The sequence below is a fragment of the Eumetopias jubatus genome, unplaced genomic scaffold (genome assembly GCF_037043125.1).
Source record: "Eumetopias jubatus isolate StellerSeaLion01/CBP00866 unplaced genomic scaffold, mEumJub1_p1.0 scaffold_3, whole genome shotgun sequence".
Classification (NCBI taxonomy): Eukaryota; Metazoa; Chordata; class Mammalia; order Carnivora; family Otariidae; genus Eumetopias; species Eumetopias jubatus.
Window position 1 is genome coordinate 43,541,629 of NW_028274809.1, and position 21,161 is coordinate 43,562,789.

Below are 21,161 nucleotides of genomic sequence, written 5' to 3' on the forward strand. Positions count from 1 at the left end.
GAACAGATATTCTGCACTAATGGGCAAATGGTCTGTCACAAAATACTTCTAAATCAGAATATCTGGATCAGAATTCATTTTAACAAAGAGGAAAGGGGTTACAGAAGATAGATTCTGGGCATTTATGATAAGGAAAAAATGAGAACTAATTTAACTCTGCATTCTCTGGTACCTTGTAAAAGATTGTGAACAATATATATCATCTGTTATTACGCAATTATTACATAATCATATAATTACGCAATAATATTTTTTTATGAAAGAAAGCACTGCAAAGTAGCAGTAGGTGAATGAGAAAGGAAAAACAAACATTTCAGTGAAAGACATCTGCGCTCCTGAGGACAGCACGATGGGAATCTTGCTGCTAAAATTACAAAACCTGTGCATGTTAACTGAGCAGGCTCCCATGGATTCAATCATAGTATCAGGAAGAAAAAAAACCAAAAATGTAGGGATACAAGCAAGGCTTATTCGAGTTTTCTTCACAGAACTTCTCATAAATTTATCCAGGAGTTAACAGGATCCGTGTATGCACTCATAGTACGTGCAACACCATGCATGTCACGTATAGATCATATAATATATCACATAACACACATATATGTCATACAGCAAACAGGGCCACACATTTCCACACACACGTATACTGATATATTTATCTGCTTCTATACTTCTCTATCTCCTTGGTTAAAATATCCAAGTTTTTCTGGGCGCCTGGGTGGCTCAGTTGGTTAAGCGTCTGCCTTCGGCTCAGGTCACGATCCAGGGTCCTGGGATCGAGCCCCGCATTGGGCTCCCTGCTCAGCAGGAGTCGGCTTCTTCCCTCTCCCTCTGTCCCTCCCTGTGCTTGTGCTCCTCCCCCCAAATAAATAAATAAAATCTAAAAAAAGAAAAAAAATCCAAGTTTTTCTAGGGGCTGAGCTTACATAGGTCTCACGGTCCAGTGACCTAAAGAATAAGACTACTTCAATCAATGAGGCCACCTCTGTGTACAATGAAAGATTCTGCAACATAGAGGAACACCCTTTTCAGCAGCCACGAGTGTGCAAGGCTGCACAGTAAGCCAGCTGCAGCATATCCAAACTAATCAGACAGGTGGCCTCAAACCGTTCCAGCCATGGTACAAAAAGCCTGGGTCTCATGATGAGAAATACAGCCTTTACTCTAAAAGGAGTCATGACGGGCAGTGTTTTTACTGAAATACAACGCTATATACAAGTTGCTCTGCTTCTGAAAGTTTGGCCACGAGATCTCTGATAATGAATATAAAACATGTGGATCAAGAGAGGCCTTTCTCACATGGGGAAGAAACAAAACAAAAGCTCACTATATTTTGGGCTTCAGTCTGCTTAGCTGTTCTGCTTCCCTGGGACACCTCTGTAAGGAGATGTAAAGCCGTACAAGGTCATTTGGGGTTCAGAACCAAAGGTCTTAATGAGCAAGGCAGGCTTCATAACTCTCCTAGCAGATGGTTGGAGAGCTCCTAGAAACTGATGTAACTGTAAAATGAGAAACCAAATAATTTATGCTGTTTTCTTATGTCAGGATCATCTTCTTAGGCCCACAGATTTATTTTGATGTCTTTGAAACAATGTAGTTATGGTGGTTCCTTCAGTTCTACCTCCCCTGCCCCTATCAGTGCTTGAATGATTCTCCACAAACTATTTGTATTCACAGTAGTGAATTCTGAGTTCACCGCCTAGAAATACTTGGGCACTTTTATGAGGCATGATGAATTTTTTATTTAGCACAGCAGTAATGAATTAAATAGGACTCCAAAGGACTCAAAGAGTTCACGCCTCTCCCTGAGTGCCCACATTATATAACCGTGCAGCATAAGAATATCTCCACTGCTTAAGGCCAATAACATCATCATCCGCCAAGGGGGTTTACAACCTCATTAAATTAATTACTTCTTGTAAAATAAGCCCTCTAATACTGCAGGGTAGTCCTGTATAAGCTATCAAGTAAAGATTCTTACCGAAAAGAGATACTGTGCATAAACTCTACAGCACATTCTAGGCCCTCCATAAATGTTAGTTTTCTTCTTCTTTCATTTAATTACCAGCAAAATCTTTAATAACGATGTATACTCAAAAACAATTTCAGTGGTCAAGATAATGGGGCATTTCAAAAGTGCCCTGGCATCCCTCTTCCCCAGAGAACTGACAAAACCCCATCTCCAAACTCCTCACACTACCATGCTGCAATCTGTGTATTATTTTCCATCATTTCATTTTCCTGCAAGTAATCTCCAAGAACCAGAGACATTAACCAACACATAAATTCTATGCTTTACTCAGATGGATAGTCTAATGACAACTAAAACCATAATAAATTTTGAGGCAATTTTTGTACCACTCTTTGCAAAGTGAAAGAAAAGTAGAAAAAGATGAGTAAGTAAGTGAAGCACTAAATGTCCCTGGGGACAGAGAGGTAAGAGATGCTGTTGGGATCTGTAAATGAAAAGGAAGAGCTTATTAGCAGCTACCAAAGAATGTAGTTGAGCGGATATTTTAAAACAACAGCTCTCACTCAAGACTAATGTCCACCTCCCAGCACTAGGAGGTTTAATGGTAACGGACAGCTGAAGATCACAAGATCCAGGAATCACAGTAGCTCAAAAATAAGACAAACGCATCGAATGACCTCTAGGCAGTGCTATTCAAAGTATGATCCAAAAACCATCCCTATTCAAAGTTGGTAGGTCCATGGAGTATTCCCAGTCTACACATGGGAATAGGCTTTTATAAGTTTTTATAGCAATCTGGTCTTTTATTTTGTCTGTTTAAATGAAAACAATTAGAGATTGGTTCTTCTATGTCTTCTTTTATTTCATTTTTCTGATATCAGTCAGGAACAGATTTGGGGAGGAGAGAGACCGGTGTTTCACGGTGGAAGGTTTGAGAAGCACTGCTTGAGAATGGCTATGGTACCCTCCTCCAGCTTCCCACCTGAAGCAGCGCCTTACCTTATGTGCTGTCAACAGAACAGACCTACCAGAGGGAAAAAAGCAGAGGCCGCGAAGCAGCTGTCCATTCTTATGACAGAGGTCAAAGGGATCCTAGGAAGGATAAAATCCGGGAAGGATGACAGGGAGAAAAGGATTCCAAGTGGTGAGTGGGACACTGAAACCCAAAAGGCAAGTTATTACCTAACAAAATATCAAGAGAAGAGAAAACTACAGAAAAGAAGAATGAACTCCATCCCACTAGATTTCTACCAGAGGAATGGGGTGCTTTTGCTTTTCTCAGAAAAGACTGAACACCAACCCAGGACCATCAACCTCCACTTAACTTTTCAGTAAGAAAGACACGTGAACCCACCAGGAGAAAGAATCCCACTGCAGGAGGGAGCAGCGTGGTTTAGAACTCTCTGAGAAGGAGGTGGTCATGCGCTGACATGGCTCATTAGTGGATGTGTTGTCTTCTTGGAATGTATGTTCCAGAGGAGATGAAGACTTGGCCAACACCAATCAAGCCAGCGACCACAACCCACTGCTGATGACTCACTTAGGAACAAAGTGATACAATCAGACTCTCAAAAAATGTATCTTTAGTCATGATGAAGAATGAGCAAAAAACCTAAAAAAATTAATAGCCATAGGAATAATTTCATCTCTTCCTCCCTCATGCTTAAATAAAAAGAAAGGTATGAAGCGACTAGGCTTGTAGATACAGTCAAAAGGATCGGGGTAAGGAGTAGGCGGCATGAGAACCACCACTACAAATGCCTCCTGTCAAGGGACATAGTTTTTAACTTGCCTTGCAACATCTCCATTGGTCAACCTGGAAAGTAACAAGAAGCTGAACCACTTATAAGAATTCAATTGTTTCACAAGAAAAGAACTGGTTAGTGACAGAAGAGAGGCAAAAACTTTCTCTCAAGACACCAATGTCCTCTTAAAGTATCTACTGTAAAGAGAGAGTTCTGAATGGCTAAAGATCTCACAAATTTCTGAGCAAATAGAGGTTTAGAGCCCATACCCAGAGATTCAGATGAATGATCTGAAAAGGAATGGGAAACTACATATAGTTTTATATGTCTATATATAAGAGAGAGCAAAACTTTTAATGAAAAGTAGTACAAGCTGCAATTATTGAAAAGGAGAAAAGCAAGAGAGAGAGGTGCAGAAGCAGGTAGGGACCAGATCACACAGAACCTTATGTAGCAAGCACAATGGACTTGACATTTATTTTAGAGCAACAGAAACCATTAAAATGTTTACATAAAAATATCTTGAGACCAATGAAAATGGAAAAACAACGTATCAAAACTTAGGAGATGCAACTTTTAGGAGGAAAGTTTATAGTCACAAATGTATACATCAAGAATAACGAAAGATCTCAAATAAACCTAATATTATACCTCAAGGAACCAGAAAAAGAAGAACAAACTAAGCTCAAAGTTAGCAGAAAGAAGGAAATAATACCAATTACAGCAGAAGCAAATGAAACATAGAACTGGAAAATGACAGAAAAGATTAATAAAACTAAGAGATGGTTCTTTGAAAAGATAAACCAAACTGACAAACCTTGAAACTAACCAAGAAAAAAGAGAGGTCTCAAATAAATAAAATTATAAATGAAAGAGGAGACACTCAACAAATACCATGTAAATACAAAGAACCTTAAGAGGCTACTATGAGCAATTACATGCCAACAAACTGGACAACCTAGAAGAAATGGATAAGTTCCTAGAAACATACAAACTACCAAAACTGAATTGTGGTAAACAGAACAGTAACAAGTAAGATTGAATCAATAATCAAAAACCCCCCCAAAAAGAAAAACCCAAAATTAGATGGTTTCACTGTTGAATTCTACCAAACATTTAGGGGAGAATTAACACCAATCCCTCTCACTCTTCCAAAACACTGAAAAAGAGGTAACACTTCCAAACTCATTTTACAAAGCCAAACTTACCCTGATACCAAAGCCAGATAAAGATACTATAAGAAAACTACAGATCAATATCCCTGATGAACAAAGATGCTAAAATTCTCAATAAAATACTACCAAACTGAATTCAAAGACTTTTAGGATCATACACTGGGGTGCCTGGGTGGCTCAGCCAGTTGAGTGTCCCACTCTTGATTTTGGCTTAGGTCATGATCTCAGGGTCCTGGGATCAAGCCCTGCATCAGGCTCCATGCTCAGTGGGAAGTCTGCTTCTGGATTCTCTCCCTCTCCTTCTGCCCCTCCCCCCATCACACAATCGCTCTCTCTCTCTCTCAAAATAAATAAATCTTAAAAAAAAAAAAAAAGGATCATACTCCATGATCACCTAAGATGCAAGGATGGTTTAACATGTGCAAATCAATAAAAGTGATACATCACATTAACAGAATAAAAGATAAAAATCATATGACCATCTCAATGGATGCAAAAAGGCATTTGATGAAATTTAAAATCCTTTCATGATAAAAACTCGCAACAAATTGGGTATAGAAGGAACATACCTCAACATAGAAAAGGACACAAATGACAAGCCCATAGCTAACATCATACTTGATGGTGAAAGGTTGAGAGCTTTTCCTCTAAGATGAGGAACAGGACAAAGTTGCCCACTCTCACCACTCCTATTCGACATGGTAGTGGAAGTCCTAGCTAGAGCAATTATGCAAAGAAAAGAAATCAAATACACCAGAATCAGAAAGAAGTAAAATTGTCTCTGTAGAGGACATGATCTTACATATAGAAAATTCTGAAGATGCCACCAAAAGAACTGTTAGAACTAATAAACTAATTCAATGAAGTTGCAGGATACAAGATAAATATACAAAAATCAGTTGTGTTTCTTTATACTAACGACAAAGTATCTGAAAAAGAAATAAAACAATCCTATTCACAGTAGCATCAAAAACAGTAAGATACTTAGGAAAAATTTAACCAAGGAGGTGAAAGATCTCATAAGACACTCATGAAAGAAAATTAAAGACACAAATAAATGGAAAAATACCCTATGTTCATAGATTGAAAGAATTTATAGTACTAAAATGTCCATACTACCCAAAGTAATCTATGGATTCAATGTAATCCCTATCAAAATTCCAATGGCATTTTTCACAGAAAAAGAAAAAAACAATCCTAAGATTCATACAGAACTACAAAGAGACTGCAAACAGCCAAAGCAATCTTCAGAAAGAAGAATAAACCTGGAAGCACTATAATTCCTGATTTCAAACCACTACAAAGCTATAGTAATCAAAATACTATGGTACTTGCATAAAAACAGATACATAGACCAAAAAAAACAGAACAGAGGAGGCCAGAAATAAAACCGTGCATATGCAGTCAACTAATGTTTCTTCACAAGGGAGCCAAGAACACTCAATGGGGAAAAGACAGTCTTTTCAATAAATGTTGGCAAAATAGGATATTCACATGCAAAATAAATCTGAACCCTATCTTACACCACTCACATAAAGTAACTCAAAATGGATTAAAGACTTAACTCTAAAACCTGAGGCCATAAAAAATGCTAAAGAAAACATAAGGCAAAAGCTCTTTGATATTGGTCTTAGCAATGATTTCTTGGCTATGACATGCAAAGTATAAACAGCAAAAGCAAAAATAAACAAGTGGGACTGCATCAAACTAAAAAGCTTTGTAGAGCCGAAGAAACAATCAATAAATGGAAAGGCAACCTACAAAATGCAGGAAATACTTGACAAGTCATGTATCTGATAAACAGTTAAAATCTAAAATATCTAAGTAACTCATACAACTCAAGAGCAATAAATAATAATAATAATCTGATGTAAAAATAGGCAAAGGACTTGAATAGGTATTTTTCCAAATAAGACACTGAAATGGCTAACAGATAGCTGAGGATGTGCTCCACATCATCAGGGAAATGCAATTCAAAATAACAACCTGGTACTTGTTAGAGTGGCTATTATCAAGAAAAGCAAGAGAGAACAAGTGCTGGAGAAAATGTGGTGAAAAGGAAAGCCCTGTGCACTGTTGGTGGGAATGTAAATTGGTACGACCACCATGGAGGACAATACAGAGGTTCCTCAAAAACTCACAAACTTCCAGTGATGGGATTAGTGTGCTCATCTCACTCTCACTCATTCTCTGTCTCTATCTCTATCTCTCCCACGTGCAACACAGATAGAAGGTTTTCACCAGGAACCAAATCAGCAAGCACTGTGATCTTGGGACTCCCCAGCCTCCAGGACTATGAGAAATAAATATCTGTTGTTTAAGCCACCCAGTCTATGGTATTTTGTTAAATCAGGCTGAACTGACTAAGACAAGTAGGGCCTCTAGAGCTTTACATATCTACCTGTGTTCAAAATCCCAGCTCTGTCACTTTCTCACTGGGAAGTTTGGGCAAGTTAGTTAACCTTTCTGTGGCTCAGTTTCCCCATGATAAAAACGGGGGTAAGAAGAATACTTAATGCATGTAATATACTAAATCACAATGCCCAGCACAACGTGTACTTATGTAGGGTAGCTACTGTTATTACCCAATGGCACAACAGTGGTTCTACGGGAGGGAACAGAATCAGAATTTGTCAGTTTCACAAGGGGCTTTAACAATGGTCTAAAATTTATAAAAATAAATAAAAGAGTCTACATTTAAGCTTACAATAACTTTGATGGACAATACTAGATTGAGCATATCTGACCTAACAGAAGTGGACTCAAAAAACCTACAATATCTTGCTTGATGAAAAGACCGGTATGATTCCATACATGTGTTATATTAACAGAAGCCTGGTAGCCATATTAAAAGGGGGAAATAGTTCCACTATAACCAAGACCAAACTTGAAGTATTTATTTTGTCTATCTCTCTTCTTGGAATGTAGTTTTGTGAAGCGTATAGACAAAATGGAATTATTCCAGAATAAGAGGACAAAGATAGTGAGGGACTGGAGAATGAGATTTAATCCTCCTATTATATGCTCTTAAAAGCACCTTGTACTTTTGCTTCACTACACTTAACATTTTGTATATAAACTATATTATACATGCATACATACAATATATGTATATGTGTATATTTAGTACATATACTATGTACATGTATATAAAACAGAGCTATTGTCTATCTCCTCCACTAGTTTACAAATTCTGTAAGGACAAGGATGGTGTCTGGCTCACCAATGTCTCACTAGTACTTAGCAAGTACCTTTCACCTTATTAGTATTCCTACTGGTACTCAAAAATTATTTCCCGGGGGCTCATGGGTGGCTCAGCCGGTAGAGTGGCTGAATTGGTTTTGGCTCAGGTCATGGTCTCGCGGTCCTGGGACTGGGCCCCATGTCGGGAAGTCTGCTTGAGGATTCTCTCCTTCTGCCCCTCCCTACCCCTCTAAAATAAATAAATAAATCTTAGAAAAAAATTATTTCCTGGATGAATAAATAAATGAATGTGCATTACATGGGAAATTTTTGAAGACAAGGGATGTGTAGCCCTAGGGAGACACGATGGACGACTTCAAATAACTGAGTGACTGCCCCATAGAAAAGAAAGTACACTAACTGGATAAGGTTCCAGACTGCAGAGGTAAGATCACTAGGCAGAGGCAGAATTCAGTTCTAGGTAAGAAAGAACTTATGTTAGCTGAACCTGTATGGCAAATGTAGCAGTCGGCTTTCCAAAGCAGTGAGCCCTCCATCACTACAAAAGAAGGGAGTCTGGCTGTTCTATGGGAAGGACCCTACAGTAGGCAGTGTACAACCACAATCCCTTCCAATGATATGAGACTATGCTTTCTGTTACTTCCCATTCTTTTTTTTTTTTTTTAAGACTTTATTTATTTATTTGAGAGAGAGCAAGTGAGCACAAACACGTGGTGGGGCAGAGGGAGAGGGAGAAGCAGACTCCCTGCTGAGCATGGAGCCCAACACTGGGCTCAATCCCAGGACTCCAGGATCATGACCTGAGCCAAAAGCCAAAGGCAGACACTTAACCGACTGAGCCACTCAGGTGGCCCTGTTACTTTCCGTTCTTACAGGTCAGTCAATAAGACTTCAAAGGCACAAATTTTAGGAGGGGCTTACGAACAAAATATCCATTTCGGTCAGATGACTGAAATAACCATGGGCAATTTTCTTCTCTTAATAATCAGAGACTCAAAGTATGCCAATCTGATCACTTAATAGCCAAGCAAAGTAGAAATGTTTAAATCCCTTTTTAGCAAACTAGTAGAATCATCAGAGTCCTGTGTGTAAAACAAGAACATTTTACAGATAAAATGGCTGTGAAAATATCATCTCCCTCCCCTCATCATCCTCCTTCAGGGACTTATCAGTTCCATCAAAGAAACTCACTGACGACAGTGGTTGTAACCTGCCCAAGTCTGGACTCACAGAGCACAGCTCTTCTAAATTTTTTCCAGGTTAGCCAGGTGTCATGTGTAAAATCATTTTTTCACTCAAAAGCATCATCAATCACACGAATTGTTTTTATTAAAAGCACAATAAAAAAAGCATAATCTCTCCATTCAAGAGCCTGTGTTATGGGAAGGTTGCTAGCCTATCTAAAAATATATAGAAAAATCTCAATTCCTTAGGCTTCAAAGTCTTTAGAGTAACATTAAGCATTTTTCTTGTATATTCTCTCCTCACTCTTTAGCAGAGGTAAGATGTACCTGTGGCCTCTCAAAGCCCAAACAATTTGTTATTCATCAAAGAAGTAGTAAGACCTCACAGGTCTGGGGCCTTGGAGGAAAGATAAAAGACCTTGAAGTAGATCTGGAATCCAGAAACAGACTGCCATACTGGTTGAAATCGCTTTGGGTGACAGTTACCCGTTTCTTCATGTGAGAGATGTTAAGTCCTTCCCAGAGGAACATTCCATGATCTTAATCAGCAGCCTCCTGCAAAGGAGCCATCACGGTGGCCCTGTGCAGCTTCATGCTGATGAGCCCCGCCCTCTGCTCGATCATCATCTGTGCTGCATTTACCTTCTAGGGAGGAGAAAGGAAGGTTGTCCAGGGCTGGCCTTACCTGTTTTTCCTGCTCCGCTCTCCCCAGTAATGAGAATACATTGGTCCTTATCTTGATCTCTTAGGGATCTGTATGCTTCATCTGACAGGGCAAAGCTGCAGGGGATAATGGGAGAAAAGTCCTTAAAATTCAGCTCATTATCATGTGTTTATCAGATGCAACCACAGGCTCTTTAAAGGACACTGATATACTTTAGATAGGAAGCTGAGACATCAGATTTTATTTCCTTCAAATTCTTAAAGGAGAAAACAAACCCATCCATCCTTGTGGCCCATGTTACCTTTTCCTTCGAATTCTCTAGTAAACAAAATGGTACCAACTTACTGTACTCTGAAGATTTGCTTTATTTAACCCACATGTGATACTTAAGGTTCACTGTATTAAAATCTGGACAATTCAGAGAACCAAGGAGAAAATGTCACGTCACATGCCCAAAACTGGACGATGTAGAGGTTTTCAGGACAATACATTCGTTTCAAAACAAGAAAAAAATTTTTTCAAACATTAGAAAAACGCTACCAAATACCAAATAGTTGGTATTAGCATCATTAAGCTAAAGATAGAACTATGGGTGCCTTCCCAGACACATAAGTGAAGTTAACCACCCACCCGAGGCCAGAGGTATCACGCGTCTGCCAGGGGTCTTGTCCAGTCCCAGGCCCTCAAGCTCCTCATTGTGCCCTGTGATGACAAAGGGCCCCCTATCGAGACCAAGTCAGTCCTCAGGTTTATCCTCCCTGCCTCGAAATCTACAAACAAGGTAAAATGTGCCCCCTCTAGCTAACTGAAAAATAATTTTGACAATATGGTACTGTGTTTAAAACAGGTAAAGTCCGTCTTCTAATTCATTTATCAGCGAGTACTTATCGAGAGTCTACCTTGTGTAAAGAACATGCTGGAAATGTAAAGACAAGTTAGACTCAACCCTGTCTCAGGAATGCTCAGTCAAAAGCAGGGGAGAGAGAGAGAAACAGAAAACAGCAACCCAGCAAGTGAAAAGCAATGAGAAAGATATGTGCAAACGTTGCAGAACAAGACAGAGGCCTCAGGGGATAGGGAATGGAGCTGCACAATCTTCAGGGGTAGAAAAACCAGTCCTCAAGAATATAGTAGCAAGTCTAAGGGCTTTTAGGCAACAAAGCAAAAGACAAAATAACCTAGAGTGGGGGGGGGAGGGGAGTTATGAGCAGTTCTCGCTACTGGAAGGCAAAGCCTAAGGAAGGGACAGATGAGTGACAAGGTAGAGAGAGAGATGGGCAGACTCCAAATTTGAACAGAGATGATAAGGGAGCCACACTCCAGGACTCTAAGCAGCAGAGTGGCAGGACTGGATAAAAATCAGATAGTAACGAGAGCTAAACATAGCAACATTTACCAGCACTGTCCCAAGCCCTTCCTCTTTAATCATTTTAAATCTCACAACAAAACCACTAAGAATAAATTATTTATTAATCCCACTTCCAGATGATGGAACTGTGGCATGGAAGACATGACAGACCAAGGTCACATGGCCAGTGGGAAACAGTGGAGCCAGATCTGAGCCCTGCTCCTGACCACCCGGATATACCGCCTCTGCATTTGGGACCAGGCCACAAGAGTGCACAGGAGACCAATCCGGAGACCAGGAGGCCAGTGAAGGGCTGGGCTCCAGGGAGGGTTTAAAGTTGGCTAACCAAACCACAGACAGCCTTTCAATCAATGACTTTGGCTTTTCTTGAGAAAGTGTGTCGTACCATTAATACTGACAATTTACTGAGCACATTCGATGTGCCAGGATGAGGCGCTCACATATTCACAATCAGATTTGACCCTTAAAACAGTTCTATGAAGTAAATGTTAGCCTCCTTAAAGAAAAATGATCCAACTCAGACTGAGGCGTGACTTGATGTGTCTGTGATTCCTTTCCCAGGAAAGTTGTAACTTGCACCCAGAAATACCACGTACCACATTCTTCCCCTCTTGTCACATCCTCCTAGGACTATTTGTGATCTTATCTTCCAGCTGGACTGCGGCGGGGCCCTCAAAGAGTGACCATGAGCCTTATTCTTAAACCGTGATTTCAATGAATCCAATGCCTTGCCCATAAGTATACTCTAAATGCATTTGCCGAATCAAAGTATGAATAAGAAAAAAGAAAGAGAAAAGAACGGAAATATCTGGCACAAGGGACCTTTTTTGAGTAGCAGGTGGCTTTCGCCTGTTTCTGTGACCAGCGCATGGTGATCTCCTTCTGCCCGGCAAGGTCTTAACTCACCCCTCAAATCCCTCTCAGCCATTCCCTATCTAACCAGCACCTTGCTCACCCCCCAAGACCAATCAGCATCCTTCTGTCATGTTCTCTGATGCCCCCAGGTGAAAACAGGCATGCTCCCGTGTGCACCACTACATACCAGGGAAAGTGAAAAACACAGTGACTGTGGGAGGAGAAGACACCCTGGGTAGGATTCTCTAGGCCCCAGACCCACAGCTTACCACCTGCCTGACCTTGAGCAAGTCACTCACCCTGGCCAAAGAGCAGTTTCTTCACGTACAAATTGGAGAATGGAGCCACATACTTTAGCTTAGAAGGCTATATAAAAGCTCTTTAAGTGTTGTCCTAAAGTCCTAAATAAACGTGTGAAATCTTTGTGTTACAATTAGTTATGTACACATCTTCTTACCCCTTATCAGAAGATAAGCTCCTCTAGGGCACAGGCTTTCTAATTAATCTCCGTGCCATCCTGCACAGTTATAAACAGAAGACACCACCAATACCAAAATATGAAAGAATGAACGAGTGAATTCTCTCCAAATATTAACAAAGTCACTACTGGAGTGAGTCCCATAGAATGGTAATCAGGAAATTCATTTCTTCTCATGACCTTCCTGCAAGAGAGAAAAGCAGTGCTTCCATTTCTTATCAGTCTCCCTCCCTTTCCTGTTCCTCACACCTCCAGACGACAGTGCAGAGATGATACTATCATTATGCTCATTGGCAAGAAATGCAGGGAAACACATCACAGCAACTACAAGTGAACTTTTCCAAATCCATACGCACTGACTTCATGGGTTAACATACACCTCTCCTATGCTCCTAAGACTGCAAGTTAGTTTTATATACTACACCATTCACAGATCCCAAATGATGCAACATTACTGCTAACATGAATAACGATATAGGATTGTGTGTGCGCATGTGCATGTGTATGCTGCGCGCGCGCGCGCACACACACACATACACACACACACACACACACACACACGAGGCTTTAGAAGATCAACAAGGGACCCTGCCATGCGTTTCTTTCACATCAAAACACTTAAGTTAAACACTTAGGTTTTTTTTCTTGTCTGTCCAGACAGAAATACTTAACTGCTGTCCCCCCAGACTGGGCTTGATTCATCTAACAGAGTATATTTTCATATAAGATAAAGGCAAAAAGGGATAGTTATTCTTTCAAGACTCTAGACAGCCACTGAGTTCAAAGTGTCTCGAAAATACACCAACTGAGGTACATAAGCACGGGAAAAACTGGCTTGGGCTACTGACACACCCATCCCCAGCACAGTACACCTGTGATCATACACTTACGACGTATAAACTCAGATCGTGACTTGATTTATTTAAAACGATGACCAACGGGGGCAGGCCATGAAGGACACAAGCCCTGCTCCTGGTCTCGTTCTTCTTTTCTCTGGCAACATCAGCACGGACCCAGCACCAAGGCCAACATTTATAACTATAAACTGAAACCACACGCCAGTCCTCCAAACCACTCTGTAATTAAGGAACCTAAATAAATCTTTAGAGAAGTTTTGAGTTCAAAACACTTGCGATCCATATGCTTCACATTATTTTGTGAGCATGTCAGCATTGTTAGTCACCACACGCAGAAATGAACGGTTTATTCTGATGTGAGGACGACAGCGTCAGCGGCCAGCATGGGTTTTATGCCCCGCCACATCAAGGGCGCAGTTTCATCCACGTCTTCTGTCCTCTATCTAGTTGAGCTCTAAGAATAGAGAAGGCCTGACACTTGGAAGCCAGTCTCCCCTTCATTTCCAGGTCAGCTACACGGCTGTTCTGTTCGTGGAGAGCCAAACTTTCCCCAACACCAAGGATGCTCACTGCGCATTCCCAAACGGCTCTATCTACCACTTTTCGGTTTTAGGACTTTGGTTTGGGGCTCATCTGTTATTTCCCATCAGGGCGGAATTTTGGGTTGCATGTTCAAAATTATCTAGACGGTATTTGCGTTCCTCCCCCATCGTCTTTCCGTTCAGAATGTTAATCTCCACAGCAGTTCTGCTTTCATGGTCATCAAAGGTGATGGCAGGGCTTCTTTACCCAAAACTCCATGCTCTCCACCCTGCAGTCTCCTTTCTAAGTTTATTTCATCTACAATGCAAAGCAGGAAAGATGTCACAGCAAAAACATCACCACCACCACCTAAAGCTTATGTGCTTCCCAGCAGACCTCTAGTTTTCACTCTCTCTCGATCTCCCATAATGAGTTGCTTGAGATCTTTCCCTACAGCAGGCTAATCCATTTTAGTTAGTCATCTCCCATGAGCCAGAGTTTAACAGAACAAAATTTGTCTCAGGAAACTTTCCTGAATTTAGGTAACTGTTTCTACTGATTTGTTTCATGGCATTTTCTTCAAAAACTCTCAAAATGGTATTGCCTTTCATTCAATCCTGAATTCTAGAATATTTTTGAATCACACTAGGAAAATTCTGCTTCTCACTTTAATCCTCTTAGGATAGCCAGTCTCAAAATTCTCATCTACAATTGAGATCTACAAACCTCCACTATTGCTTTTCTTTCTAGCTCTGGCTCAGCCCTAAAAACTAGGTTTTTCTAAAATTACATAACACACACACACACACACACACACACACACACACAAAGTATTTTTGAAAAAATTCCTAAAGTCCAAGTGTTCCACCAATTTCTAAGTTCATCTGAACCTAATCAAGGGCTGAGAGAGTCCCCAAGAAGGACAGAGAAGAGAAGGAAAAGAAGAAAGGGAATTATGTGTGGTGTGTTTTGCATGGAAACCATGAGGATTGTTTATTTGCCTGCTTATTTTTGAGGAGAGGCACAATGTTGGCCTTTCTTGTAAAACACTATTGCAGGTATCTGTACATCAATCATTGCCTCATATTCCTAAGTCAGAAAATGTTCACCCACTTGAAAATATTACCTTGTTGAATTAGTATTATGCTCTACCACCAGACATTCACCGTGTAATATCTGAAGGGAAAACTTCAGGAAAGTAAGAAACTATAACTTTTTATTCTGGAAAGCTTTATTACATTCTCTCCTATGCTGGCATAAACATGGTAAATTAACACATTTTCACAATACAGTTATGCCCTCGAGCCACATTATTGGTAAGCAGTTCTCACAATCCAAGCCTCAGAACAACAGAAGATGGACAACAAAAATAAGCGTCTCCTCAAAATAAACATCAATGGGCAAAATGTTTGCTACGAAGCAAAAAGGAAAGAATTATGAAAACAAACATAAAGAACAGGATTGGGGGAAGAGGGATGGTAAATGACCTACATGGCTGCAAGAATCCTTTATTTTACAATAAAGTAGGACAATATTAACTCAATAATGGTCCTGAAAAGTATATTATAATACCTGGAACAACAACTAAAATAATAACACAAAGAGCACAAAATAACTAAAAAATTAAAATGAATTCTTAAAAAAAAATTTTTTTTTCATATAATCCCCCAAAAAAAGGCCAGAAAAGAAGAAAAAACACAGAGGGGACAAAAAGAAAATAAATTATTAAATGGTAGACTTAAATTCAACCATAGTGATAACTACATTAAATGTGAATGGACAAAAATACTCCAATTAAAAGACAGAGGATGTTAGAATGCTGCCCATAGGAGCCACATTTAAAATATGAAGACATAGATAGGCTGAACGAAAATAAGATGAAAAAAAAGATATACTAGGCCAAAATGATTGGTTAAGAAAAAAATGACACCGTACTTTTTTAAAAATACATTTAAATTCGAAGAGTTGCCATGTAAGAGGGACACTATGTGGTAACACAGCATATGGCGTAGAGCAAATGAGACTTCGTTATCTTAAAAAATGAGCTACAATCATTTTTGAATAATTTTATCAATGCTTAATTTTCTAAATTCATAGACATTTGTATATCATAAACATAAGTAGCCACACTGATTTCTTTGGGCTACATAATTTTTTTTTTTTTTAAGATTTTATTTATTTATGGGCGCCTGGGTGGCTCAGTTGGTTAAGCGACTGCCTTCGGCTCAGGTCATGATCCTGGAGTCCCGGGATCGAGTCCCATATCGGGCTCCCTGCTCAGCGGGGAGCCTGCTTCTCCCTCTGACCCTCTTCCCTCTTGTGCTCTGTCTCTCATTCTCTCTCTCTCAAATAAATAAATAAAATCTAAAAAAAAAAAAGATTTTATTTATTTAGGGCGCCTGGGTGGCTCAGTTGGTTAAGCGACTGCCTTCGGCTCAGGTCATGGTCCTGGAGTCCCGGGATCAAGTCCCGCATCGGGCTCCCTGCTCGGCGGGGAGTCTGCTTCTCCCTCTGACCCTCTTCCCTCTTGTGCTCTCTATCTCTCATCCTCTCTCTCTCAAATAAATAAATAAAATCTTAAAAAAAAAAAAAGATTTTATTTATTTATTTGACAGAGAGAGACACAGTGAGAGAGGAACACAAGCAGGGGGAGTGGGAGAGGGAGAAGCAGGCTTCCCGCCGAGCAGGGAGCCCGATGCGGGGCTCAATCCCAGAACCCTGGGATCATGACCTGAGCTGAAGGCAGACACTTAACCGACTAAGCCACCCAGATGCCCCGATTTGGCTACATAATTGAAAAGGGTTTGTTTCTATTAGCTACAAAACAGAAATAATCTCATCAGGGATGAATCATTTTAAGATGACATCTGTTCTGAAGTGACAAAAGTAAAGCATCATATAAAGCTCAAAAGTCAGGCTTTAAAATAGGGTATGACAAATAGGCACAAAAAGTTTCTTCTTCCTTTAGAATTACATTGGTTTTTGAAAAATAGACTCCCACACAGTATTTTTGTGAAATTCCAAAGACTGCCTGAGTCAACCTCAATGTACACCCAGCCTCTCATTATTTAATGGGTCATTCAAAAATATTTTTAATCTTTAACAATCAAATGTAACCACCAAGGTGACAAAAATCACAGTATTTGAATGTTTTGTATATACAAAATTGTTCATTTGTGTTATAATGTTTTTTTAATTTTTATTGTTATGTTAATCACCATATATTACATCATTTGTTTTGGTGTAGTGTTCCATGATTCATTGTTTGTTCATAACACCCAGTGCTCCATGCAGAATGTGCCCTCTTTAATACCCATCACCAGGCTAACACATCCCCCTACCCTCCTCCCCTCTAGAACCCTCAGTTTGTTTTTCAGAGTCCATCATCTCTCCTGGTTCGTCTCCCCCTCTGACTTACTCCCCTTCATTCTTCCTCTCCTGCTATCTTCTTCTTTTTCTTTTTTCTTAAAATATGTTGCGTTATTTGTTTCAGAAGTACAGATCTGTGATTCAACAGTCTTGCACAATTCACAGCGCTCACCGTAGCACATACCCTCCCCAATGTCTATCACCCAGCCACCCCATCCCTCCCACCCCCCACCACTCCAGCAACCCTCAGTTTGTTCCTGAGATTAAGAATTCCTCATATCAGTGAGGTCATATGATACATGTCTTTCTCTGATTGACTTATTTCACTCAGCATAACACCCTCCAGTTCCATCCACGTCGTTGCAAATGGCAAGATCTCATTCCTTTTGATGGCTGCATAATGTGTTATAATGTTTTAAGGAACAACAGAAATCCCTGTGTAGTTGGACAAGAAATTCTTCTTAGAATTTATAAAGCTCTATTTCAAATGTTCACATGCTAATTATGGAATATAATCCAAAATAAACAGCAAAGAGCACTTAAGAGGTAATCTTTCAAGATTTTAGAAATCTTATTTATAATCCTTTTGTGATGAAGAAGCTTCGGGGAATACCCAAATTCTTCTGACCCTATGTGCCTAACCATTATCAAAATCACAAGGGGGTGTCCCATATGTACCCCATCCAGGGCCAGCCAGCCAAGAGTCACTTCTTCTAGACAGTGCTACCAAGGGGGACTAGGCCAAAGGGTGACACTTTTTCAAAGGTAGACTGCAAAAGCCAGGTACTGGAGACATGTATTAGGAAGAGACAAGAGGTTTAGAGAGACTAAATTATGCCAGGAAGGAAAAGGACTGGACTCAAGATATGAAAGCAGTGAGGAGGAAACATCTGTTTTCAGGGCCTGGAAGCCGCTCTTTGGAATTTAGCACAAATCCCTCGTAGTGCTCAGGACTTCCTCCTGAAAATGGTGCCCAGAGCATGAGATGCCACAGGGGGAAAGCCCTCCAGTGGCGCAGCATCCTGCTTGGGGTTTGGCAAGCATCCAGAAGCAAAGAGGCTGATTCCGCGTCATCAGTGTCTGCTGCTGCAGGGCCTTATCTCACAATTTAATGAAGAATGAATGGCTTCTACCATTCAAGATCTAATCAATCCCCTAATAAGTAAAATGAGGAGTGTGTGGAGGATGAAGACCAGCCACAAGACCAGGGTTCCCAGGGAGTTCACAAGCACCCATGAGAGAAGAGACATCGTACTCACGGTGTGGGTTCTGAGGACAATTGATTAGGAAAATCTGTCCTCTAGAAGCTTAACATCTAACAGGAAAGACACTGAAGTCCCCCAAAATGGAGGTGGGAGAAGGTAATTAACACATCAGCAATCTCCTAAAGACATTCAGAAAAGGAAAAAATGACTTATTGAGAAAGGTATGTCATGGAAAGCTGCAAAACTCCACGGCATACGCAAGGACAGAGGCTGGGAGGACAGAGATGGCAAGGAGGAAATTATGTTATTTCCCCTGTCCAGAAATTAACAAAACACACCTGATTTGGAGGAAAGAACAAAGAGACAATTGGGCTCTCAATTCAAATTCAGTAAGCCCTTTAAGTATTTTTAGTATCCCTTTTAACAAAAGAATACTAACAATCACCCGACTTTTATCACCCGATTCTCATAAAAATAATTACACACTTATAATCTATAAGAATAGCCTTTCCTGCTCAAGGTAAACACAATTTAAACAAATTCCCAACACAACTGTTTCTAAGCTTTTTGGAAAAACAGATTATTTCAACTAATTTTGTAGTCCGTTTTTATGACTTTATTACAGGCAACCAAATCCTGGAAGAACTTCTCCCAAGAGAAGTTATTCCAAAGACCTTCCGAATTACCCTTGGAACTTCATGTTTTATTCATTAAAGTAAACGGAATGATTTCAAATTCTCAAGATGCTGATTTTCCAGATAGATGTTCCTTACTGAGTTAAAGCCCGAAGATATGCCACTTCCTACATCACTCTGTGTGCCTTTTTGTCTAGCTTGGCACAGATACTCTGATCTAAGGTATCTCACACCGACATCCCAAAGAGTTGAGCCTGTTCAGTAAAGTGAACCTTTCAGGTTTACGATATTTAAATATAGCCCGTTATCATTTAACCTGGATAGCCCCTCAGCGCCTGCTGTGCACCCAGGATACAATGAGGCTGAACTCCAGCCTTCCTCCAGTAGAAGCAAGAGACACAGGGGATGCTTGTCCACAACCGAAGACGCTGTGCTGGGGGCCTGACTCGGCACCACGTACCGAAGAAGTGCAGAGAAATCTGGCTGCACTTATCACAGAAGGCATCGGATGGAGATAGCATCGGAATGGGAACCCCAAGTACACATTGCTTTGGTTTATTTTTTTTTTTTTAATGCACAGAGGAGAGGGAGTGGGCAGTAGTGGAAGGCTGGTCCCAACTTCTTCCAGCTCTGGTCTGTGCTTCCAGTCTACGGAGGTGTACGGGGAAGGCTTGTACAGCACCATGTTCCATGTCTGAAATGGAGCAGGCCCTTGATAAAGGACCAAAAGGCCAGCGGGGGCTAAGTCTGCATGGTTACCTTCTAGAATCAAGGTCACAAATCAATTCACATTTGGGGACTCGAGATCTGCCACCATTTCATAGAGTGGATGCGAAATTCAATGAAATCAACAAATTTGAACGGGATGCCTGATAATAAGTAGACAGATGCACATACACACGCAGACCACGGTGTATTCGTAATGGAGCATCTGGGTTTGCATACATTATTACGGAGAAAGGGAACTGAGTAAAGGGGAGGCGGAGGAGGAGGGAGGAAGAGGAAGAAGACGACTTCGGTTATTAGCTAAACACACATCATGATACCATAAGAGAGGAAACATTTTGGAAATAGTTTAAAGAGAATTCAGTATTCATTTATTCAGTAAGAGCATTCTATGTGTCCGGCAGAGGAATACAAATGACATCATCCCTACCCCCACACACTCAGTGTAGAGAGATCACGTACCATCTAACCAGATATTAATCTAGTCATGTGAGGACCAGTCATTTGGTCTATGTGGCTTACTTAAAAACAACAACAAAACTTTTCCCTGAGGCATGAGGGAAGACTGGTACCAGGAAAAAAAATTTTTGAATTAAAATTTTGCTTGACTCTTTAATCCAGGTACCCAATACCTTTCAAATCCACCCCTTCGTCTCCTCCCCACTACCGGTTTTTTTATTGCCTTAGACAAGTTCCTCATTTCTGGCCTGAGCTTCAGTAACTCTTAAAGGATATATACATATATATCCTTTATCTCCGACAAGATATTTTCACAAGCCATCTTGATACAAGACTGTCAAAATACAATGTCATTTATAAACCATGACTCTTTCTCCATCCCTAATCCTGACCTCCCTACAGCCAGTTTGACTTCTTGCTTTTATTTGTTTCTGTAACAAAGTTTATTAAAGCCTGCTTCTGTAAAGAAAAATTTGTGAAAGCTCAAAGCAAGGCTATAGAGTCCCATCTTCCAAAACCAGGGTTCTATGGAATACTCTCAATTTTAAGTATCACACACTTATATTGTTCAGGCATCAGAGAGAAGTGTTAGATACGTGTTCGAGGATTTCCTAGGAGTCCGGACTGAATTGAAGTGATCCTAGTGGCCCATAGGCTCCCTACCCTCCCACACCCCCAGGGTTTTAATATGGGGTTTAAAATCTATTCAAATGAAGTTTGCAAATTCAGGACATAGATAAAA

General features: G+C 40.3%; 1 protein-coding gene across 4 annotated transcripts in view; it reads right to left on the reverse strand.

The window, feature by feature from the left end:
* MYO1B (myosin IB) overlaps positions 1–21,161 on the reverse strand; it is a 145,085-nt gene that overhangs the window by 79,701 nt on the left and 44,223 nt on the right. For all 4 annotated transcript variants that reach the window (XM_088022080.1, XM_088022078.1, XM_088022079.1 and 1 more), the window contains exon 3: positions 9,966–10,060. In XM_088022080.1, the coding sequence (XP_087878206.1) occupies positions 9,966–10,060 (95 nt within the window). The remainder of the gene's footprint in view (positions 1–9,965; positions 10,061–21,161) is intronic.